This window comes from Alnus glutinosa, chromosome 2, assembly GCF_958979055.1.
Source record: "Alnus glutinosa chromosome 2, dhAlnGlut1.1, whole genome shotgun sequence".
NCBI classification, from domain to species: domain Eukaryota; kingdom Viridiplantae; phylum Streptophyta; class Magnoliopsida; order Fagales; family Betulaceae; genus Alnus; species Alnus glutinosa.
Window position 1 is genome coordinate 7,917,795 of NC_084887.1, and position 25,814 is coordinate 7,943,608.

At 40.8% G+C, this 25,814-nt stretch overlaps 1 protein-coding gene and 1 pseudogene across 1 annotated transcript; one reads left to right on the plus strand and one right to left on the minus strand.

Moving 5' to 3' along the window:
- Nucleotides 1-1,547: 1,547 nt before the first annotated feature.
- LOC133860254 (riboflavin synthase-like) lies at nt 1,548-20,534 on the minus strand (annotated as a pseudogene).
- A 1,748-nt stretch (nt 20,535-22,282) lies between these two features.
- Nucleotides 22,283-24,841, plus strand: LOC133861190 (CASP-like protein 1C1). Its single transcript, XM_062296913.1, has 3 exons — nt 22,283-22,642; nt 22,734-22,836; nt 24,382-24,841. Exons 1-3 carry the CDS (start codon nt 22,488-22,490, stop codon nt 24,613-24,615), a joined length of 492 nt encoding a protein of 163 aa, XP_062152897.1. The 5' UTR covers nt 22,283-22,487; the 3' UTR covers nt 24,616-24,841.
- The last annotated feature ends 973 nt before the right edge of the window (nt 24,842-25,814 follow it).

Consider the following 25,814-nt stretch of genomic DNA (forward strand, 5'->3'; position numbering starts at 1 on the left):
ATTAGATTGCTCAGTTGGGGTTTTGGAGGTAATGTCCTTTGTGTTTTTTGTCATGATTGTATTGAGGATTGAAACCATTTGTTCTTTGCTTTTAGTTTTTGTAAGAGAATCTGGTTGGCTGCTATTCGGCAACGCTTGATAGCAGATCCTCCTTGGAAATGGGATGATAGAGGCAGTAAAGATTGAGTAATTTTATTAGTATATTAAATGTCCATCAAAAAATGAGGTGGCTTTTAAAACCACCATTTGATCAATCACACGCTCAATGGTGATTTTAAAAATCACTTCATTTTTTTATGGACACTTAATGTACTAATAGAATTATTCGTAAGGATTGGTCAGGTAAAGACTTGAGAGTTATGGTATGTAAATTGTGTCTAAGTGCCTCTGTTTATAACCTGTGGCTGGAGAAGAGCAGCATTCGACATCGCAATAAGCTACAAACTGAAGAACATCTACTCCAGAGAATTAAGTGGGAGGTTAGGAAAAGAATCATGTCTAGAAGGTTTATAAGGAGCAAGATTAATGAAGATTTATGTAGGAGCTAGAGCCTTCCAGATAGTGTGTTTGGTGATGGTTGAGATTGTTTGTTGAGGGATGGGTTTTGGCTGTTGGTTAGAGGCAGCGTGAGCTTGGATAGAAGTCTGAGTCAGCTTGGAATGTTGGTTTTTTTGGGTGTTCCTTGCTCTCTATTGTTTTAGTTTCGGGTGTAGATGTCTGTGCTGGGCTGATACAGTGTTTTCTTTTACTGCATTGATTGGTTGGTGAAGATGCTTTTCTTTCTTGATTGTCTTGTATAGTTTCTTCTAGGAGTTTTTAGGTGGATGTATAGCTTGGAAACTTTGCTGTATAGTTTCATCATGTTCAGGAACTAGTAGTTTTCCTGGAGTTTCTGGTTGTCTAACCAGAGTGCATTGTAATACTTTGTTGTTAACTGATAGAATTTACTCATTCATCCAAAAAAAAAAAAAAAAATTGTTTCCAACCAATTTTTATAGCTTGTGAAATCATAGAAGAAATGAAACAACCAAATTAATCTGCAAAACAGATATTTGTCATTTGTAAATGATGACTTTGATAAGATAAAAATCATATCAAGAAATGCAATTATTGATGTGGATAAGAACCATAAGGTGTGGACATCTCAAACAGAGTTTATGGCAAGATCTCTAAAGCACGAAGACCAACCATCTAAAACAAAAGCAACACTCAAAAGTCACATTTTTATTCAAATTGCTCCCCAATTGCTATATCAAAGGTCCAACAGTTGTATACAAGATCAAAATGACTTATTTTTTAGTTCATTATTTCTTTTTATGCTTTTTTCAGGTAAGTCATAGCTAAAAGCACATTTTAGCTTAGCAAAGCTTAAAGCATCTTTCCATGAATATCTCTAAAACAGTAACAACAAACATCTGCATATCTCAGAATCAACCAAAATGAATCAAACAGCTCTCAAAATTTCTTATTCAAGCAATAACAAAATTCTTTTCAGGAACAAACAATGATACATTAACAAAAACAGAACCACAGTTAAATGCCTTTTGTCATGAAGATCTAATAGAGTCAACAAACCCACTGCTAAGTAGCCTCTCCACATACTTCCCCAATATATCCACCTCCAAGTTCACCTTCTGCCCAACTTTCTTGGAAGGAATCACTACTTTTTGCTAAGTATAAGCCACCAACATGAAATTAAAGCACTCCTCCCCATCAAACACATCCACCACCGTCAAACTAGTCCCATCCACCGCTATAAACCCTTTTGGCACTATATACCTCAAAAAATCTCTCCCTGCCTTTACCTTAACCCATAAGGAATCCCCCTCAGCCTCCTTTGCCATTATCTCCCCCGTCCCATCCACATGTCCCTGCACGAAATGCCCGCCCATTCGGCTAGTGGGCAGCACCGCCCGCTCAAAGTTCACTTCCGAGCTCGGTTCGAGCTCTGCCAACGACGTCTTTCGCAGCGTTTCGGGCGACAAACCGACGGTGAATTCGGACAATTGGGTATCGAATTCCGTCACCGTAACGCACGTACCGTTGACAGAAATGCTATCGCCGAGGTTTACGTCTTCAAGAACGGTCTTCGCGTGTAACGGGTATCTTAAGATACCCGTTACAATTGGTATCAAAGCCAAGTTCGTAGCTCATGAAAACTAGATCCCAAGCCATGGCAGAAGAAGCTCAGAATGTTAAAGAATTGCAGGAACGGGTAACACGGATAGAGCAGGTGATGGTTTCAACGGAGGATTTGCAGGTGGCTATGTAGTCCTTAAAGGCCCAAGCGGCTACCCAGGAGGCTAGACAGGAGGCTCGGGCTAACCGACTGGAGGAACAGATGTAGCGGCAGGAGCAACGAAAGCTTGCGCAAATTCAGGAGATGTTGGCTAATAAAGGTGGTCAAGGGAATGGGGATGAATTGAAAATGGAATTGGGAGTGGGATTAATGGATTGAATTGGGGAAATACTGAAAATTAAGATATGACAACTTCAAGGGTGCCTGTCCTCCAAGAGCATTCAAGGTGCTCAGCCTCCAATTACAAGTAAACAATTAACCAGATTCAAGATAAGATACCTGATGAGTACCAAATATTGTATATTTGCCCAAAGTCGATCGATCGAATAAAATTTGATCCATCGAAATTTCCCAGAACTTACTTTTGCAGAAGCGTGCCAGAACACCCAATCAGGAGCTTCTCCATGACAACAAGTAGTTCTCCCTCTAATTTTCGCAGCAGAACACGTTGGTTTCGTGACCTTGGTTGTCTCTAGCAAGAGAGGAACCCTAGAGGGGGTTAGAGGAGTCATTTTACATGGGTTTCTAACCCTAATTTCCTACTATAAATCCATAGCCATGCCTCTTTGTTGAAAGAGTTCAGAGAGCAGTAGCTAGGTTTAATTTCGTGCATTTTGTAGTTTATTTCAGTAGCTCTTTTCTTTAGACATTTGTCTTTGTAAAGCTTTTCTTCTATTTTCATGTTTGTTCTTCAAGTTTTTGTGGTGTTCTTAGTCATGGGAGGCTAGAACTCTCAACTAAGGTTGAGGATGAAACCTCTCCATTGATGACACTCACACTCTTGTAGTACTACTTGCACATTTAATGTTATATTATTATGTTGTTCAAGTTCCATTCATTTAATGCTTTATCTTTTGTAATGAATGTGGTTGGTGGTAGAAATAGGACATTTGATGTGTTTCAACCGATGGATACATTGTTTTATCTGTTTGAAAGACGATATCCATTGTGATTTATTCTTTGAATGGATACAATGGATGATTTGATTTCAAATGGGTACTCTTTGTGATTTATCTTTGAGTTGGATTCATTTGATGGTTCTAAGGTTTATGGTTGAGAAACTTGAATGACACCCTAAGCTTAATGTTCTTTGGGTGTTCAAGTGGAAACCAAGAGTGTGAGTTGTTGGATTTGGTTTGGTGAATTTCCTAGCCTTAGTCCCTTTTTACATATTTCATTTCTTCCTCTTTAACTTAGCATTTTTGGTGCATGTTTACCCCTCAAACTCTTGGAACTAGGTTAGAATAAGGTTGATTAAGCAAAACACTAACTTTTGACCATTTCCCCGTGGATTCGACCTCGCACTTGCACACACTATGTTGCAAACGATTCGTGCGTTTGCGAGTACTCTTTTAAACTCACAACAAGTTTTTGGCGCCGTTGCCGGGGAAATCGGTTAAAAAATTGGTTTTTGTTTGATTGATTTTGTTTTTCTACTAGTTAGATAGATTTTTGTTTCATTTTTCTGTTGTTTAGCTTCTGTTCTGTGTTCTAAGTTTCTCTTTTGTTTCTCCCGGATCTGTTTCTGCAGTTGCTGCAACTTACTGAGTGCCTTGAAAAGTCGATCGATCGAGTCATATTTCAATCGATCGAGAGAACATTTGCCTGACGAAAAGTCGATCGATCGAGAAGAAATTCGATCGATCGAACACAACTTCGATCGAGTGAACATTCTGCAGACAGCAGCAGCTCGAAACCAGGTAAGTATTTCTTTTCTCTAGTCTATTTTGTTCATATTTTGTTTCTGTTTTACATCATTTTACTGTTTGTCTGATTTTTCTTAGTTTATTTTAGTTTAATTAAAATTTTTGTGTAGTTTGATGCTTCATATTACTGTCTATTAGTTTTTGATTTGTGCTAAAAAAAAAAAAAGAAGAAAGAATTTATGTTCTGTTTCTATTTCCGTTCCTAGCCCTAGGGGTGAAAATAACTGTCCGTAATAACCGTCCGCTAACTGCTAACCGTCCTTAACCGTTAACCGGACAACCGGATAACCGTTAAAACCGCATAAAAACCGGTAACCGGCTTTCTTATTATATATATATATATTTTAAAATTTTTATATATAAAACGGCGCCGTTTTGGTGTTTAACACCGAAACGGCGCCGTTTCAATTCAGTCTAATAGGCTGACTGGCTGAGTTGAACTTTCACGCGTTAAGCATTAAGCCATTAAGCAAAGTAGCAAACCCTAAGTCCCGAGTCTCCCGACTCCCTACTCTCACTGCGCCGTGCGCCGCCTCCCTACCTCAGCCCTCAATCTCTCCGAATCTCCCTTCTCGCAACACTCTGCCACTCGCCGACCTCTCTCCGCCACTCGCCGGCCTCTCTCTCTCTCCGCACAGAAGCTCCAACGCCACCATCGACCTCTATCCGCTACTCTCCGTCCTCTCTACGACTTTGGTAGTAAGCTTTATTTCTTCTTCTATCATTAGACTTTAATAGGCTGTGTTTTGGGTTTCTGTTATGATTATTTGTTTGATTTGTTTGATTTATTTTAGTTTCTGTTTTTTTTTTTTTGATTTGTGATCAGGAATTTGCTTAATTAGATGTGGGTTGTTTTTAGCCTTCACTTGCCATAGCTCTCAGATCTGTGATTTTGCTTAATTAGATGTGGAAATTTAAGAAGAAGTAAATATGGAGTTGGGTATGGTTCGGGAGAGACCGAGAGATATGCAATTCTGGCTAGCCTTGAACTGAAATTTTGTTGAACTATTAATTTAATCACGATTAAATTAATCATTTTTTATTTTTTAAAAAAATTAAACTTTGAAAATATTTTATGTGTTGGACTTGCTTGTTTACCGAAGACAGTTTGAGGATAGATTTTTATTTTCATCTTTCATGTCAAATTACAGCTAGCTATTAAATCTATGATTAATTTTCACGTTGAAGATATACATTGTGAATGAATTGTAAAAGATATACTTCATGAAAAGAGCTTAATTTAGTTGTCTGAAGCACACCCAGCTACCGTTATCATCAGTACAATTAATTACCATATATAAAATCATGCCACGTTCACAATATTTTTTGATGGGTTCTTTTAAACCCAACTCACAAGACATGGCTTCTTTTATCTATGAGATGCTTGTTGCATGAAGAAATCATTTTGTAATTAGATCAATGAAGATTTATATTTTTTAGCTTTTTATTTGAGATGAGATTTACTTTTTTTTAGGTGTGATTGAGTGATTCATCTTTCCTTTGGTTATTAAATAAATTTTATTGTTTATCTAATAACAGATGACAGACACTTTGAGTGATGCAACCACCCCTATTATGGTAGATGACAATTCTGAAACACCTTCCACTGCAAATGTTGAAAGCCCCAGACCTTCCCAACAGTCACAATGTAAAAAATCACCTGTGAATCAATCCATTGTGTGGAGTCACTTTAAAAAAGTGGAACCGATCGATAAGGAAAACCCTAAAGCTATGTGCAACTATTGCAATAGGTTAATAGGGTGTCATTATAAGAGGAATGGCACTTCAGCCATGATGCACCACCTTACCTATAATTGCCCAGACTCTCCACTTAAGAAATCAAAAGATTCAACACTACCCAAAAACCAAACAATGTTGCAAATGTCATTCAAGAAACCGGTAGAAGGTGGTAGTGGTAACCAAATTGGATTCATGAAGTATGATTCAAACAATATAAGAAAGGATTCGATCGATCGACCAAGGATTCGATCGATCGACTAGTACATCCGATCGATTGACTTCAACACAGGAGGCAACTTTTGGATAAGTTCAGTAGCAGAAATTTTTGCCAAAACATTTTTTGGTCCAATCTTGTAAGTTTTAATTTTTGCCCTTGTTGCTACCTTTGTGTCATTATATGTATTTGTGTTAGTCTTTATTTTTCTTAATTTGTTTGTGCTATTTTTCTTTTAATCTTAAAAAAAAAAAAAAAAAAAAAAATTGCTAGTGTGGGTCTACTTAGCAATCTAAGGGCAATGTCAAGGTCAATTCTGGCAAGGAAAGGTCTTGGGATTTAAGTGTGTCCGGTGTGACCCCTCTCACCTACCTGGGAACTAACCTAGATTGTACCTTGGAGAATTTTGTTCCCTATTTGCAATTTCTTCTCTTTATTTATTTTGTTTGTCTTTTTGGTTAAATAATTGTTTGTACGCTGGTGCATGCTTGGTAGAAGATCTTTGAATCTAGACTTGACATCTTTAGATCCCGAGATTGAAAAAACTCTTAGGAGAAGGCTTAGAAATTCTGTTGAGATGGGAGATAACATGCATGCGGGTGAGAATGAGAGGAATCGGGGAGAAAACGTTGATCATACTAGGACACTTAGGGATTTGTTTGCACCCGTTGCAACAAATGCTCCTTCATGTATAGTGTTACCCCCAACCAATGCCACTCACTTTGACCTTAAGCCCCATGTCATCCAACTCCTACCCGCATTCCATGGCTTGGACCTCAAAAATCCTTATAGCCATGTGAAGAAATTCAAAGACATCTGTGCCACCTTCAAATTTCAAAATTTTTCTGAAGAGTCTATGCATCTTAAGCTATTTCCTTTCTCACTCCATGATAGAGCCAAGGCATGGTTGGATTCAAACATGCCTGGTTCCATCACTTCTTGGGAGAACTTGCTGAACAAGTTCTACAACAAATTCTTCCCCATGTCCAAAGTCAATGAGTGTAGGAAGGAAATAAGCTCATTTACTCAAGAAGAAGATGAGAATTTTTTTGAGAGTTGGGAGAGATTTCAAGATATGTTGATTAAGTGCCCTCCACTGCCCTCCACATGGATACGAGAAGTGGAGACTCGTGCAATTTTTCTACCAAGGATTGACTCAATCCAACCGTAGCATGATCGAGTCAATGAATGGAGGCGTATTTTTGAGTTTGACGGGAGAGGAGGCGTATAGGACCTTAGATCAGTTGTCCGACAATTCCCAGCAGTGGGATTTTTCAAGCTGTCGAGATAAAGCTGCTCGCATCCAAAAGAAGGGAGGCATTTATGAGGTGAAATAAGATGTTGGGTTGAAGATGAAGATAGATGCTCTCACAAAGAAGGTCGAAGCTCTAGTTGTAAGCAAATCCATCAGTGCTGCCAACCCATTCCATGTTGATTGATGTTCCATCTGTGCTAGTCCCATGCACTTAGCAAAGACTTGTCCATCTTTGCCAGCTTTTGTTGAGTCACCAATGGAGCAAGTGAACGTTTTCAACGACTATAGGAAGCAAGCCAATGGACCCTTTTCCGAGACCTACAATCTAGGGTGACAAAACCACCCTAGTTTCTCATGGAAGCAGAACCAGCCTATGACTCAAGGGGGAGTTCCTCACCAATCCCACACTCAATACCCCCCTGTATTTCATCAGTCGGTTCACCAGTAAAGTCGTCCTACCCAGCCTGCACCATCATACCATGCCCCTACTCAAGCCCTTGCCTCTTCTTCACAATCCATTCTGGAAGACACTCTCAAGGCCTTCATACAACTTACAGGGCAATCCATCAATGATGTGAAGAATGCTACCATGGTGAACACTCAAGCTATTGCCAAGATGGAGACCTAGATTGAGCAAATTGCTAGTCACCTGGGGGAGAGAGAGAAGGGAAAGCTCCCTAGTCAGCCGGTGCCGAATCCAAAGTTGCAGTTCCATGAGGGAAGTTCATCAAATGCAGGGCACGGGCAGGAGCATGTGCAAGCCGTTGTCACACTTAGGTCAGGGAGACAAGTGGATAACTAAGTGGTTCTTCCTGAAGAGAACCCTGTTGCACAAGAAGGACAAGGAAGCGGGAGCACAAAGGAGAAAGATGCGGAGCCATCCACAGCCACTCCCACTATTGAGATTCCTCCTAGGTCTTTTGTACCTAAGGCGCCATACCCTGACAGATTGCTAGCGCCCAAGAAATGAGGAAAGTTTGAGGACATTCTGGAGGTATTCAAACAAGTGCAGATCAACATCCCGTTCTTGGATGCCATCCAGCAAGTGCCGTCTTACGCCAAGTTCTTGAAGGACTTGATCATCGTCAAGCGGAAAACCAATGTCTCGAAAAAAGTTTGTTTGACCGAGCAAGTCAGCTCAATCCTCCAATGTAGGTTGCCTATCAAGTACAAGGACCCTGGATGTCCTACTATCTCTTGCACGATAGGAGTCAGCCACATTGAGAAGGCTCTGCTTGACCTTGGAGCCAGTGTCAATCTCCTACCCTATTCAGTTTACCTGCAATTAGGATTAGGAGAATTGAAGCCCACCTCCATGACACTACAGTTGGCTGATCGGTCAGTTAAGATGCCACGGGGAATAGTGGAGGATGTTTTGATTAAGGTGGACAAGTTTTATTTCCCCGTGGATTTTATAGTGCTAGATACAGAGCCGGTATAGAATGTTGGAGTTCAAATACTGGTGATCCTCAGGCGACCATTCTTAGCTACGGCTAATGCCCTGATCAACTGTAGGACAGGGGTAATGAAGATCTCCTTCGGCAATATGACAGTGGAGTTGAATATCTTTGACATCAGCAAGAAGCCGAGGGAATGAGATGAGATCGGAAGTGCCTGCTTGATTGAGGAGATCATAGAGGAAGTTATTGAAGAATCAAGCATAGAAGACCCCCCTGGAGGCATGCTTTGCTCAGTTCGGAGAGGATTTGGACTTGGACATGTTACTTGAGCAAGCCAATGCCATTTTAGATTTTGCTCCTCTGGAGAGCAATGAGAAAGAGGAGGCAGCAGTACCTGAGCCTCCAAAGAAGGAACTTAAGCCCCTATCGGACAATCTCAAGTATAAGTTCCTTGGTCCAGCAGAGACTCTGCCTGGGATCATAGCTTCAGATCTTCATGCTGCTCAGGAGGAGAGGTTGTTAGACGTCTTAAGAGAGCACAAGGAAGCTATAGGCTGGACCATTGACGACATTAAGGGAATCAGCCCTTCGGTGGTAATGCACAAGATACATCTGGAGGAAGGCACCAAACCATCGAGGGAGCAACAGAGACGGCTCAACCCATCCATGCAAGAAGTTGTGAGGGGAGAAGTAATCAAGTTATTGGATGCAAGCATCATCTATCCAATTTCTAACAGCAAATGGGTGAGCCCTATTCATGTCGTGCCCAAGCGAGCTGGAGTAACGGTTGTGCAGAACAAGGAGGGCGAGTTGGTGCCAACTCGAGTCCAGTCTAGATGGAGAGTCTGCATCGACTACCGCAAGCTAAACACCGCCACTAGGAAAGACCACTTTCCTCTTCCATTTATTGATCAAATGGTAGAGCGATTGGCTGGGCACGAGTACTACTGCTTTTTGGATGGATATTCTAGATATAACCAGGTCCCTGTGGACCCTGAAGACTAAGAGAAGACGACCTTCACTTGTCCGTTTGGGACGTTCGCCTACCGACGCATGCCTTTTGGGTTATGCAATGCACCCGCTACCTATCATCGGTGTATGATCAGCATCTTTTCTGACATGATGGAGCATTTTCTTGAGATATTCATGGACGACTTCTCGATTTTCGGTTCAACTTTTGAGGAGTGTTTGCACCACCTCACTCTAGTCTTAGTGAGGTGCAAAGAGAAGAACCTAGTGCTCAACTAGGAGAAGTGCCATTTTATGGTAAAGCAAGGGATCGTACTTGGGCACGTCATCTCTCATCGGGGGATAGAGGTTGACAAGGCGAAGGTGGATCTAATATCCAACCTTCCACCTCCATGAACGGTGAAAGAGGTTCGCTCTTTTCAGGGCCATGCAGGATTTTATAGGCGATTCATCCAGGACTTCAGCAAAATCGCCCGGCCCTTGTGCAAGTTGTTGGTAAAGGAGGCCCCATTTATTTTTGATGAGGACTGCAAGAAGGCATTTGAGGCCTTGAAGAAGATTTTGACGTCCACACCTATCATTCGGCCCCCCAATTGGGGCACACCTTTTGAGATCATGTGTGACGCGTTAGATTACACGGTTGGAGCTGTTTTGGGGCAGCGCATTGATAAGCTCCCCCATGTCATCTATTACACGAGTCGGACTCTGAACGACGCCCAGCTGAATTATTTGACCACTGAGAAGGAGTTGCTGGCAGTCGTTTTTGCTTTGGATAAGTTTCGATCTTACTTGTTGGGATCAAAAGTCATCATCTACTCGGATCACGCGGCATTAAAGTATCTTTTCTCTAAAAAGGATGCTAAGTCTTGCCTTATTCAGTGGATTTTGCTTTTACAAGAGTTCGACATTGAGATTCGGGACAAGAAGGGTTTCGAAAATGTGGTGGCCGACCATCTCTCGAGGATTACTGTAGATTTTACTAAGGAGGCCACCCGCATCTCTGAAACCTTCCCTGATGAGCGATTGATGCATATTGCTCATACTCACTCACCATGGTTCGCTGACATAGTAAACTATCTTGTCACCGGTCAAATGCCTTTGCATTAGGGGCGGCAAGATAAGTCCAAATTCATGGCCATGGTGAAGAATTTTTCTGGGACGATCCTTATTTGTTCAAGTATTGTCCCGATCAGATCATTAGGAGATGTGTCCCTGAGCCCGACCAATCTAGTGTCATCTCCTTTTGTCACGATCATGCTTGTGGAGGCCACTTCAGCGCGAAGAAAACCACTGCAAAGATTTCGCAGTGCGGATTTTATTAGCCGACCATCTTTCAAGACGCTCACACTTATTGTGTTTCATGCGAGCTCTGTCAGAAGTTAGGGAGTATTTCACCCCGAAATATGATGCCCCTCAACCCCATTCTTATTGTCGAGATCTTTGATGTGTGGGGCATCGATTTCATAGGGCCTTTCCCACTCTCCTTCGGCTATCTGTACATTCTGGTTGCAGTGGACTACGTGTCCAAATGGGTGGAGGCGGTTGCCTGCAAGACCAATGGCCACAGAGTTGTGGTTCAGTTTTTAAAAGACACTACATTTGCTCGTTTTGGTACTCCTCGAGCAATTATTAGTGATGGTGGAAAGCATTTCTGCAACCGGGTCTTCGAGCAGCTGATGAAGTAGTATTGCATCACGCACAAGGTTGCCACTCCTTATCACCCTCAGACGAGTGGTCAAGTGAGGTTTCAAACATAGAGATCAAGAGGATTTTGGAGAAGACGGTGAACCCGTCAAGAAAAAATTGGTCTCTTCGTTTGAACGATGCATTATGGGCGTACCGGACAGCATTCAAGACGCCGAATGGCATGTCACCCTACCGTATTGTATACAGAAAAGCATGTCATCTGCCAGTGGAGTTGCAGCACAGAGCCTACTGGGCCATTAAGCAACTGAATTTCGATCTCACAAAGTCTGGCTCACTGAGGAAGCTTCAACTCAACGAATTGGAAGAGCTGAGGAACGATGCTTATGATTGTGCTAGGTTGTACAAAGCACGGATGAAGAAGGTTCATGACCAGAACATATTGAGACGATCTTTTGAACCTGGTCAAAATGTCCTTCTTTACAATTCACGTTTGCATCTGTTTCCAGGGAAGCTCCGATCTCGATGGACAGGCCCATTCATTGTTCGTTCAGTATTTTCTTATGAGACCATTGAGATTGAGGATCCAAAGAATGGCAATACTTTCAAGGTGAATGGGCAAAGACTGAAGCCATTTTTGGAGTTACTGAACCCGGAGATTGAGACGACCATTTTGGAGGATCCGAGTTACTAGAAATGATTGTTGTCAGGATGGAAAGTCTGGCTGAAGACTGAAAACTTAGTGCTTGTGGGAGGCAACCCTCATTATTTTTCTTTATCATTTGATCTTGTTTCTTTTTGTTTTAGTTGTGATTTTTAGGACAATGTCTGCCGTTCAAGTTTGGGGGGAATTTTCTCTTGCAGTGTGCCCAGCTTGCAACACCCACTTCGGTATTGTATCTCTCACTACATTGGGGACAATGTGTCATTTTAGTTTGGGGGTGGGATAGACATGTCTGTCTATTTGTTATCATTTATTGTTTTTGTTAATTTTGATTTTTTATTTATTTTTTAAAATAAGATTATTTAAATTTTTTTTTAATTTTTTTTTTTTAATTATTAATTATCGAAAAAGAAAATAGCTTGGGTTTATGAAATTTCAGCTCCGCATAAATTCGATCGATCGATTTACTTTTAAAAACTTTTATTGTTAGTTGAGCATGGTTACATTTTACTATGGTTTGCATATCTTTGGTTTGTCTAACATGTTGAATTTTGCATGTCATTAAAATCTGAAATCTTTTAACTCATCTGTTGGATTATAGAGACTTGACATGTTTAAATCATTTATCACAAGCACGGTAGCATAGGATCTGTGAGGCATGAAATTTGATTTGAGAATGTGTGTCTTGAGACTTATAGGATGACTTGTTGATGAAACCTTGGCTTATTATAAAAATAAATAAATAAATAAATAAAATAAAAAAAAAATAAAAATTGGCTTAGAATAGTATCACCAATTTGAGTTCTCATTGAGTAATCGGGCCCCTTGCCTCACTAAGCATTGGGTGTTTGCGTAAAAAGATGAGAATTTCAAGATTGGTTGTTTGTTTGGCTAGTTTGACTTCGTAGCCTTTTTGACTTGAGTAAGTAAGCCCCTAAGGATGTTTTACATCTAATGCCCTAAAACCACCTGGTTTGGGAGTCACTGGCTCAACACTCGTTACATAGGTCAATTAGAAAGCTTAAGGGAGTCAAGCATTGCACAGCCGACACAAAAATAATGAATAAAAGTAATTAAACATTTAAGCCTTGGTTATATTCATCTGATGGAACTCCTGTGAGTTTTTGATACACATGCTTTGAGAAAAATTGAAACCTCATGATTCTATGTTATTAACACTTTACACTTTTGAACATGTGCTGTCTCAATTTTTCAACTATGAGCCAATCGATTTTTGATAACTTGATGATGTGATATTCATTTTGTTAAACATGCTCATGATGTGTGAACCAGGTGTTTTAATGCGGATTTTTGCTCAATTGATAATATGGCATTTCAATGTTTGTGGATATCATTTCTGGCAAACCCTCACGAGACTTCACTCGTCCACTAGGGAGTCCTAGAGGTTTAAAAGGCTTGTTGCATATGCTAAATGCAATCGTTTCTCCCACGAAAGAGGATTTATGTTTCATGCTTTGATTTTGTTTTTCATTTTGTTTTGCTAAGGTACTAACAAAATGTAAGTTTGGGGGTATTTGATGAGTACCAAATATTGTATATTTAGACCCCTTGATTTACATTAGTTAGACCTTTAGCCTTGCTATTTTCTGATGTTTTTGTTAGTTTTTGTGTTTTTGTGTTTTATAGATCAGTAAGAGAGGAATGACAAAATTTCATGTGAAAATGCTTGGAAATTCGGAAGTCCTGAAAAGTCGATCGATAGAAATTTTGCCCGAAGTCAATCGATCGAATAAAAGTCGATCGATCAAAATTTTCCAGAACTTACTTTTGCATAAGCGCGCCAGAACACCCAATCAGGAGCTTCTCCATGACAAAAAGTAGTTCTCCCTCTGATTTTCGCAGCAGAACACGTTGGTTTCGTGACCTTGGTTGTCTCTAGCAAGATAGGAACCCTAGAGGGGGTTAGAGGAGTCATTTTACATGGGTTTCTAACCCTAATTTCCTTCTATAAAGCCATAGCCATGCCTCCTTGTTGAGAGAGTTCAGAGAGCAGTATCTAGGTTTAATTTCGTGCATTTTATAGTTTATTTCAGTAGCTCTTTTCTTTAGACATTTGTCTTTGTAAAGCTTTTCTTCTATTTTCATGTTTGTTCTTCAAGTTTTTGTGGTGTTCTTAGTCATGGGAGGCTAGAACTCTCAACTAAGGTTAAGGATGAAACCTCTCTATTGATGACACTCACACTTTTGTAGTACTACTTGCACATTTAATGTTATATCATTATGTTGTTCAAGTTCCATTCATTTAATGCTTTATCTTTTGCAATGAATGTGGTTGGTGGTAGAAATAGGACATTTGATGTGTTTCAACCGATGGATACATTGTTTTATCGGTTTGAAAGACGATATCCATTGTGATTTATTCTTTGAATGGATACAATGGATGATTTGATTTCAAATGGGTACTCTTTGTGATTTATCTTTGAGTTAGATTCATTTGATGGTTCTAAGGTTTATGGTTGAGAAACTTGAATGACACCCTAAGCTTAATGCTCTTTGGGTGTTCAAGTGGAAACCAAGAGTGTGAGTTGTTGGATTTGGTTTGGTGAATTTCCTAGCCTTAGTCCCTTTTTACATATTTCATTTCTTCCTCTTTAACTTAGCATTTTTTGTGCATGTTTACCCCTCAAACTCTTGGAACTAGGTTAGAATAAGGTTGATTAAGCAAAACACTAACTTTTGACCATTTTCCTGTGGATTCGACCTCGATCTCGTACTTGCACACACTATGTTGCAAACGATTCGTGCGTTTGCAAGTACTCTTTTAAACTCACAACAATACCCATTAACCTAACATGGCCTTATATACTGGCCTTACAGGAAAACACCCAAAACGACATACCCTACCAACAAAATGCAACTTATAACTAAATGACCAAAACGACATTCAGTAGCATATAAAACGCACGGCCCAGAAGCATCCTTCACGCACCGTTTTAGTCTACTGTCTTTATTCCTCCTGCTACCACGTGTTCCTTCCATAGCCGTCCATTCGAAGTGGGACTTCTAGAACTCTCAGAACTCCTTCTCTCTTCACTTCACGCAATCTCTTTCCTCTCTCTTCAACTTCAAGCTTTCTCCTTTACCGTCATGGCCAACGAAATGGCCATGACAATACCCTCCCCTTTTAAAACACCTTGCCCATAAGGTGTGGGTAGGCGTCTTTCAATGCATGGAACTCTTCCCATGTGGCGTCATCCGCCGTTTGCCCCTCCCATCGGACCAAAATCTCGATGAGGGGTTGATTGTTCTTCGGTCGAGATCTGCGGTCTAGGATCTGTACCGGCTCAGGGTGAAGCGCACCCTGGTTGTCGATCGGTGGAAGTCTCGGTAGAGCAGAGCTAGCCGAACCCAGTTTGGGTTTAAGCTGGGAAACGTGGAAGACGGGGTGGATGCGGGCCTCCAACGGCAGATCCAGTTCATAGGCCACATCTCCCACCCGGCGAATAATGGTGAAGGGTCCATAGAAGCGGGGGGAGAGTTTGAGAGTCTGGCGGTAGGCCGCCGACATCTGCCGATATGGTTGCAATCTCAGGTAAACGCGTTGGCCCACTATAAAGGTCCTTTCAGTTCTTTTAAGATCTGCATAGCGTTTCATCCTCTGTTGAGCTTGCTGTATGTTTTGTTGGAGAAAGCTGATGATCCGCTCGCAGTTGCGCAGCACCTCATCCACGGCTTCAACCCAAGTAGTCCCCGGAATATAGGTTAGAAACCTAGGTGGGGATTGTCCATAAACGGCCTTAAAGGGGGTCATTTTAATTGAGGGGTGCCATGTGGTGTTGTACGAATACTCTGCCCATGGTAGCCAATTAGTCCAGTGCTTGGGGCTATCTTGAGCGAAGCATCTCAGGTAGTTCTCAAGACACTTGTTGACTATCTCCGTTTGACCGTCCGTCTACGGATGATAACTTGTGCTTAACTTGAGAGTAGAGCCCTGCAACCTGAACAACTCGCTCCAGAAAGTACTAGTGAATACAGGGTCTCGGTCAGAAACAATCGACTAGGGCATTCGATGAAGCTTGAACACTGTAGAAATGAAGAGCTGAGCCACCGTAGCTGCTGTATAGGGGTGAGAGAGAGAAACGAAATGGCTGTACTTCGACAGCCTATCGACCACCACCGTGATCACCGAGTGTCCTCTGGACAGGGGCAACCCTTCCACGAAATCCATAGAAATATCCATCCATATCCGAGTAGGAATAGGGAGAGGCTGTAGCAGCTCAGCAGGGGAGGTGTTTTCAGACTTGGTCCTCTGACAAACCTTGCATTCCCGGATAAACCTTTTAATATCCTTTCTCAACCCCTTCCAGTGAAAGTCCCTCTTAGCTCGGTGTAAGGTCTTCTCATAACCTGAATGCCCAGCTGAAGGATCATTGTGTATAAAATTTAACACTTGATCTTTTATCTGAGGTGACTGCCCCAAGAGGATCTTGTGCTTGTACAGCAGAAGCCCATCTTTGAGGGAGTATCTCTGGGAGTCTAAGTCATGGTTATGCCACTGAGACAACAACTGCTTGAGGTCTTCATCCTCCTCATACTGCTGTTTCAAGTCTGCTGTCCAACTAGGAGTCAAAATGGATAACAGGGATAGGGTTAACTCCTCGTCCCAATCCTCCCTCCTAAAAAGAGCATTTGCCACCCGGTTATCCACCCCTTTCTTATACTCAACTGTGAAGTCATAGCCCAATAGCTTAGTCACCCATTTTTGTTGAAAAGGTGTTCCAACCTTCTGCTCAAGTAAGAACTTGAGGCTTTGCTGATCTGTCCGTACGACAAAGGGTTGCCCTAGGAGATAGGGCCTCCATTTCTGGACCGCCGTCACTAGGGCAAACAATTCCTTTTCGTAAGTTGACATGTGGGGAGCTTTTCCTTTAAGGGCCTTACTAAGGAAAGTTATGGGGCGCTTGTTTTGCATAAGCATTGCCCCGATGCCAATCCCACTTGCGTCACATTCGATGACAAATGGTCGTGAAAAGTCGGGTATGGCTGGCACTGGGGCTTGAGTGACAGCCACCTTCAAGGCTTGGAAAGCCTCTCAAGCTGCCTCACTCCAGCCAAAGGAATTCTTCTTAAGCATAGCTGTCAATGGACTAGCTATAGAACAGTAACCCCTGATGAACTTCCGATAATAGCCAGTGAGCCCTAGAAACCCTCTTAGGGCCTTGATATTCTTAGGAAGAGGCCAGTCCACCATAGCCGTAATCTTCCCTGAATCTGCACTAACCTCTTCTGCCTAGGTATTCCACCTCTTCACAACCAAACTTGCACTTAGATGACTTGGCAAATAGTTGGTTCTTTCTCAAGAGATCTAGAGTAGTCCTTAGATGAGTGGCGTGTGTCTCCATGTCCCCACTGTACACCAAGATATCATCAAAAAAGACAAGTATAAACTTTCTCAAATAGGGTTTAAAAATCTGGTTCATGAGGCCTTGGAATGTGGAGGGGGCATTAGTTAGCCCGAAGGGCATAACTAAGAACTCGTAGTGTCCCTCGTGAGTTCGGAAGGCTGTCTTTGGAACATCCTCCTCTACCACCCGAATTTGGTGATATCCGGATCTTAGGTCAAGCTTTGAAAATACCTTGGCCCCCCATAGCTCATCTAGGAGTTTGTCTACCACAGGAATAGGAAATTTATCCTTTACAGTTACCTTGTTTAGGGCCCTGTAATCCATGCACATCCGCCACAACCCATCCGCCTTGCAAACCAACAACACGGGGGATGAGAAGGGGCTGTAACTGTGCCTTATCACCCTAGACTCCAAGAGCTCCTTCACAATCTTCTCTATCTTCTCCTTTTGGTAGTAGGGGTATCTATAGGGCCGAACTGAGATTGGTTGCACCCTGGGCTGAAGGGTGGTAGAATGGTCATGTGACCGAGCGGGTGGAAGTCCCTTAGGTTCCCTGAAGATGTCCTTATATTCTTGGAAAATGGAGGATATTGGACCAAGTACCTCTGGTCGGTGAGTGAGAGAATCTCCTTGGCCTTGCAATGCCCAACAATGAGTAGAATTAGTGACCACCTACAGTAACACCCCTCTTTGTTCCTGTTTAGGCAATCTAAATGAATCCCCTTCCGCGAAACTCACATTCGGGCCCCTCTTCAACCCAAGGAGCACGCACTCCTTGCCCCCATGCTGGAACACCATTTGGAGCTTGCTGAAATCCCACATAATAGGCCCTAGAGTCCGAAGCCACTAGATTCCCAGTACAACGTCACAGCCGGCCAGTGGCAAAATGAAGAGACTAGTGTGGAACACACTCCTTTGCATATTTATCTCCACCTCCCTACTCCGGCCTGGGCTCACTATTTCCTGCCCATTGACTATTTGCACCCGAATTCCTTCCTGTGGTTGTGGCTGAATTCCCAATGTGGCAGCTAATTTTGCATCCACAAAATTATGTGTGTTGCCCGAGTCGATTAACATGACCACCTGGTGGAGCCTAAAAAACCCAACTATCCTCATTGCTTTCGGGCTTGGCGTGCCTGTGATGGCGTTTAAGGAAATCTCGGGAAACTCCTCTAGGAAGAACTCCCCTGGATCCTCTTCACCCGCAGCTTCCACCTTCCCCTGCGTCTTTTCACCTTCCTTAAGAGCTTCAATTAGGAAAAGCTTAGGCACCGCACACACATGGCCTCGGGTCCATTTTGAATCACATGAATAACAGAGACCCTTCCATCGTCTCTCATCCATCTAGGCTGGTGTAATTTTTTGCACAGGTACTAGTACTTGACTCGGGTGGGCTTCCCCTTTACCTGTGGGCCCGATCCCTGTCTGGGGCACAAAACCTGGTCTGCCTTGTCCAGGTGCACTGTTCTGGGTAGTATTAGGGAGTCTATTGTTCTTCACGAATCCCACCGGCAACTTAGTGCTCCAACCTTGTCCGGATTGGTGCACTTGGTTCGAACTCCAACTAAGGCGGGCATTTCGTCGACTAGTCACCAAACACTCATCCTGCATTCTTGCCAGAGAATAGGCATCAATCAAGCTCCTCGGATTAAACATCCTAACCCTAACCCGGATATCATCACGGAGTCCTCCCAAAAAACAGCTGAGCTTATGGCCGTCGGGTAACCCGTGAACCTTAAGGGCCAGTGTGTCAAACTGGTTCTTATAGTCCTCGAGTGCGCCCTCTTGCTTTAATTTCGACAGTGTTTCCATCGGGTCATCATAAGAGCTTTGACCAAAGCGGATCTGCATGGAACGAACAAACTCATCCCAAGTTCTCACTGAGTTGCTAGCCTTTAGCTCTCAGTACCAAACCAATGCCTTCCCGTCCATGTGAAAGGAGGAAAGAGCAATTCGGTGCTCTGTGGGGGTGTTATAGAAGTCAAAGAACTGCTCAGCACGGCAGCTCCAGGTCTCGGGATCTTCACCGTCAAACCTAGGGAAGTCCAATCGGACTGTCTTGGCCTTGATAATTGCGTCCCCGGAGGTAGATCCTTCATGAAACGAAGTCTCCCCAGCAACAAAGTTCTTGTCGGACTATCCCCAGAGAGGCACATGCTCTCCAGACCCATTCCCGTGACCACCTTTATTAGCCAACATCTCCTGAATTTGCGCCAGCATTCGTTGCTCCTGCCACTGCATCTGTTCCTCCAGTCGGTTAGCCCGAGCCTCCTGGGTAGCAGCTTGGGCCTTTAAGGACTGCATAGCCACCTGCAAATCCTCCATTGAAACTATCACCTGCTCCATCCGTGTTACCCGTTCCTGCAATTCTTTAACATTCTGAGCTTCTTCTGCCATGGCTTGGGATCTAGTTTTCATGAGCTACGAACCTGACTTTGATACCAATTGTAACGGGTATCTTAAGATATTAGGGTTTAGATGAATTGAAAATGGAATTGGGAGTGTGATTAATGGATTGAATTGGGGAAATACTGAAAATTAAGATATGGCAACTTTAAGGGTGCCTGTCCTCCAAGAGCATTCAAGGTGCTCAGCCTCCAATTACAAGTAAACAATTAACCAGATTCAAGATAAAATACCCATTAACCTAACATGGCCTTATATACTAGCCTTACAGGAAAACACCCAAAACAACATACCCTACCAACAAAACGCAACTTATAACTAAATGACCAAAACGACATTCAATAGCAAATAATACGTACGGCCCAGAAGCATCCTCCACGCACCGTTTTAGTCTACTGTCTTTATTCCTCCTGCTGCCACGTGTTCCTTCCATAGCCGTCCATCCGAAGTGGGACTTCTAGAACTCTCAGAACTCCTTCTCTCTTCACTTCACACAATCTCTTTCCTCTCTCTTCAACTTCAAGCTCCAACCTTCAAGCTTTCCCCTTTACGGTCATGGCCAGAGAAATGGCCATGACATCACGTCGATTCTCATGTCAAATCCGCCGTGTTCAGCAATACCCAGCTGTTTGATTTCGCCCATTTCTTCGACGATGCCGGTGAAGAGGCAGCAGATATGTGATTTGAAGTGGGTTTTGATATTGGGTTTGTGGATTGGGAGGAAGAGGGTGAGAATGGAGGGTCTGAAAATGGGGTTGAATTTGAGGTGGGCATTGGATGAGATAGTGGGGGGAGTGAAAATGAGGGTCTTACGAAGAGAGAGTTTTGGGGTTTTGGAGAAAAAGCCGAGACAGAAAGTAGAAACTCCCATTTTTCAAAAACTTTCCGTTTGGTTCTCGAGAAAATCTAGGGTTTTGGGGATTGGAAAATTAGGGTTGCCAGATGGGTAGGGAAGGGGGCAGAAGAGCAAAACCCTGAACCTCTGGGTACAAAAGTCAACCATAACGTCGTCATATCTAAATTAGACGTGTGAGTGTGACTAAACCCTTCTGGGCCAGCCTATTGACATAGTGATGCTTTTAACCCACACATACATGTGCTACCAAGATTTTTGGTTTCCAGTTCTGCAAATTTTTTTTTTTTTTTTGGTGGGGGGGGGGGGGGGGGGGGGGGATTATTAATCCAAACTAATCATTATTTGAGTAACTATTTTGATAGAAAGTTAAGCAAAAATTATTAACCTCTTATGCAAATTGCGGTTAGTAATTTTAAAATAAACAAACACAGTTATACTTATATATATATATATATATATAGGCCATTGGGTTTCATCTTTAGTTTAGGGTTTTTTATTTTTAGGTCATGTGAAATCAAGATATAGATTTCATTTAAAACACTAAGAGTACTCATAATGATATCTTCATATTTAATTCTTCTCTATATTTTTAACAAAACCCACAAATAGACCCATATGACATACTCTTTAACAAATGTGTCAGATTTTCTCTCAAGATTCAAAAAGTCAAAAAGATAATATTATAATTTTTTTTAATAATATTTTTTGCAAATCGTGTAGAAAAAAATAGTATTTATTTAAAGACAACAGTATTCATGGTAATTATTGAGTATTTATTTAAAGTAGAGAAACATTTAGAGAGTTTGATAATTTAAAAAAGTGACTAGCTAAAACCCTTAAAGTCGATTTTTTAGAGTTAAATTTAGAGAAATTATGAAGAGGCTATTGTGAATACTTTAAAGGTGCGTGTTAGAATAGTTTCCAGTACGATGTTCTTCACGCTCTCCCGATCACTAAAAAACAACTAAAATTAAGTTAAAAGAGCCTTGCGAGGATCTCACTCCGATACCTAAGTCAGTCTTTGAGAGAAAAGTATGCTCAATGCATAAAATATTCAGTATGTCGTTTATACTTGGCATATTTATAGGTAAAGAGGTTGAGTCGGACCTGAATTAGGTTTTCTACTCTTACTTAAACTAGGAATTGGAGTCCTATCACATTCAACTGGGAGTTGAACTGTTGATCAGATTCTTCAAAGAGCCATTTTTTAACCCAGATTTGGACAACTACCCCAATTTAAATTGGAACAGTGTGTATGACATTGCGATTTCGTAGACAAAAATTACGATTTAAAACCAAATCACATAAAATAAATCGTTTTTAGGATTACGTTTTTAAAAAATTGTGATTTGAAAAACGCAAAAAATCTTACGTTTTCAAACCACGGGCAACTGGATGCTTTTTTGAAAACGTACAATTTCAAAAGCTAAACTATAATTTTAAATGTCAAACTTTAATTTTACCAAACGCTTAATATATCTTTAAAAATCATATTTTTATTAGCTAATTTTGAAAATCGCTATATTTTAAAACCGCAAGTTACGAAACTGTTAATTCGAAGTAACATTTAAGAATGGATGTTTTTCCTACTCTCAAATATATATTATATTTTAATAGCTAGATCCAACCCAGTCTAAGTTCTCTTTCTTTAGCGGTACATCTGATTACCAAAACAAAGAAGAAACGCCTTGCCTTTTACACACCTAAAAGTCTACAAAACATAGCAGAAAAAGTAGAAAACTCTTAACTGGTCACTCTAGTTGATGGTGGCCGGTGAGTGGTGACGGGTGAGAATTTCAACTAAAAAGGCAGCAAAAAAGTAAGAAAACAAGTCCACCACCCTCATCTGCCTTCCTAACACTCTCCGACTAAGGGGCCCCCTTAGCCTTTCCGTACGTCCTGACCAGTTAACATTTCCAAGTAATAAATTTGAAGCTGAGCTTCATCGATCGTAGCAATTAAGCATCCATGGCCAAGATCAAAAGGCTGTGCACCCTTCTGCTCAGGCTCATGGCGCTTGGTGCCACCGTTTCGGCTGCAATTGTCATGGCAACAAGCCATGAAACAACTACTGTCTTTGGAGTTTCTGTCGAGGCAAAGTACAGCAACTCCCCGTCCTTCAAGTAATAAACTTTCTTCAACCAATATCTTCTTCTTCTTCTTCTTCTTCTTCTTTTATGGGTTAATTACTAAAAGCTTGGCATATACATATAGGTACTTTGTGATCGCAAACGCTATTGTGAGTGTTTATGGGCTTTTGGTTCTCTTTCTTCCTTCGGAGAGTATGCTCTGGCGATTAGTCGTTGCCCTGGATGTGGTAATTATCTACAAACCCTTTCTTATATATATATAATAGCTGTTTTTCATTTTTTTACAGCGATGAACAATGAAATGTGGCTCTTGAGGGCTTCATTTTCGATTTTCTTTAATTTGTGTACTTTTAGCAATCAACCAAATGCATTTTCACCCATACATTCTTCTTTCTTTCGACGTATATGAAAATCAGAAAAGAAAATGAACATTTTCAGTCTTGAATTCTTAATATATATATATATATATACCTCTTGTGTTCAAATTTTTTTGACAATGAACACGCCCTCCTCGAACTGACATAATACGCCAGCTGAACTTTGAGACGTTCAGGTGGGCGGTTAAAAATCACTTCGTATCCACTACCTTCTGCCCGTCCGCATGGGTTAAGAGGGTGGATTTTCAGCCCCTAATTCCAAGTACGAAAATACCATATCTCCTATCCGCAAATATGTGAGTGGATAACGGAATATGGGTACACAAAGATGGATTTCACGTACCCATGTATATATATATAGTTTTGTTTTATAAAATAATCTCATTTTGGGATTTAACTCCAAAACACGCCATTGATGGTTTGAAATGTTACTAAAACACTAAATTGACATTAATGTGTGTCAACTATCCAACTATGGACATTATTTCAAAGCAATTGAAGTCAATTCATTTGTTTTTTTATTTTTTCCAAAGAATATAATTCAGTTCAAATTGTATTTTGTAGTTTTTTTCAATTTACTTGTATTGTTCAAAGTTTATAAATTGATTTTTTTTTTTTTTCCAAATTAGAATTCAGTTTTTAAATACTTGTATTACCTAATGGTTACAATTCAATTTTTGTTTTCATATTATAATTTTTACAGGTGTATTTCTCTCAAAAATGGTATTAAGCCCATTTAATAAAGTTCATAAAAAGGGTGTTTTTTTCTTTTCCTTTTTTTTTTTTTAGGAAAAAAAAAAAAAAACAGACCCATATAAATTAAGTAGTACTCCTTAGTTAAAAGAAAAAAAACCAAAAAAGAGCCCAATACAAAGTGATTGTTATGGGCGGATTTCGCTCCCTGACGGGCTAGTGGTGTTAGCTAGGCTATATATGTGGAGCCTAGTTTGTGATCGACCCGGTTCAAAATTAGAAGCGCTACGGTTTAAATAGGTTTTTCTGAGGTTCAGTCCATTAATATTACTAAAAAGATTCACTACCATCTAAATATACAACTTTTCACCATCTTGCCTATATGGCAAGGTGGTCCCTCACCTTAATTTATTTTTAAAAAATAAAAAAATTCAAAAAGTAGTGGGAGACCACCTTGCCACAAAGGTAAGGTGGTGAAAAGTTGTATCTTTAGGTGGCAGTGAATCATTATTCTTACTAAAATTCACCATCCACAAAATGCAGCCACAGATGCGGATAGGAAATAATAAGGGTATTAGCCGCATATACAGTGCGGTTTACGCTTTTATTGAGCTATACAGCTGATATATAGCGTGTAATTGAACTTGATAAAGGACCCTTATAGCACATATATAAAAATGATGCATTCATTATCTGGACCAGGTTTTCACCATGTTGCTCACTTCAAGCATGTCGGCGGCCTTGGCGATAGCTCAAGTGGGCAAGAAAGGAAATTCTTCTGCTGGTTGGCTGCCCATCTGCGGCCAAGTTCACAACTACTGTGACCAAGTAAAAGGAGCTCTTGTTGCTGGCTTCATCGGAGTCATTATATACATGCTTCTTCTACTCTATTCCATCCACACTGTCCTAGATCCTCTTCTCCTGCAAAAGACTTAGATAAGATCCATGGACTCTCAGTTTTTTTTTTATTTTCACTGGTGTGGTAGAGAGCAAGCCTTGTGAGAAATGTTATGTTAATTAGATGATTGTAGAACTGCAAGTATGTCAATTATGGCTTTATAAATCTGTAATTCGAACTATAAAAAGATAAATATGTAATTTAAAGCTCTCTCCTACTTATATAGTAAGGAACCACGCTAGTAAAAAATCAACGTTAGACTTAGCACTTATATATGAGTGTTAGAATAGAAATGTGTTACTTGTACACATTGTACATACTCACATTGGGTGTGGTATGGGTCTCACAACCAATGTGAGTGTGTGTGCAATATGTGTACAAATATCATTCGCCCTTAAAATATATTGTGGAGTTAAAGAATCAAAGCTATAGTTGAATACTATCACCTAATAACAGTTGAAGACTATGACCTAATTACAGTTGAAAACTGTAACCTAAATTATTACTTAGCTACAGTTGAAGGCTATCACATAACTACAGTTAAAGTCTATCACTTAGTCATAATTGAAGACTATCACCAAAGAATTACGTGGTTAGGTCCATAACCAACGTCCACAAAATAAAGTATAAAAGATTACATTTTGCTCTTATTTTTTTTACTGATGTTTACAATATATCAGACTCCTATTATAGGAGATTTAGGGTAGATGAGAATAATATAAATAGACTTGTAGCTAGATGATAGACTTCAACTGTAGTTAGGTAATAGTTTTTTATCTGTAACTAAGTCATAGTCTTCAACCGTGACTAGGTTAACAATGAGCACCTTTATAATCCATCTACTCGATGCGAATAATTTATCTTCCCGTGTTAAGACTAAATTTTTGAAGTGTCACAAAACTTCCCGAGCAAATCTCTTCTCAGGTAAGTTCTTCATTATCCATCTCAACAGAAGCAAACTAAATTAGGAGCATATATAACATATATGGACACAAAAAATTGCCTTTCTCTCCTTTTATTTGAAATATGCATATAAACTATGCGGATGTTAATCGACCAGAATCTGGTTACAACAGTGAAGAATCAAAAGAAAATAAAATAGGCACCATCCCAGAGTGTGCTTTTCATTAATGAAAATTTTCTTATAGGTTTGGTCTTGTCTTCCATACCACCAAATATAAACAGTTTGTCCATGAACACTGAACACAGATGTCTCGACAATATATATAGTTGTGAA

What these genes read in the sequence shown, in the direction of transcription:
- LOC133861190 (XM_062296913.1), top strand. Translation starts at nt 22,488, where the DNA reads ATGGCCAAGATCAAAAGGCTGTGCACCCTTCTGCTCAGGCTCATGGCG. An exon ending in AGCAACTCCCCGTCCTTCAA is followed by an intron (nt 22,643 to 22,733) that starts GTAATAAACTTT and finishes ATATACATATAG; the next exon opens with GTACTTTGTGATCGCAAACG. An exon ending in TAGTCGTTGCCCTGGATGTG is followed by an intron (nt 22,837 to 24,381) that starts GTAATTATCTAC and finishes TATCTGGACCAG; the next exon opens with GTTTTCACCATGTTGCTCAC.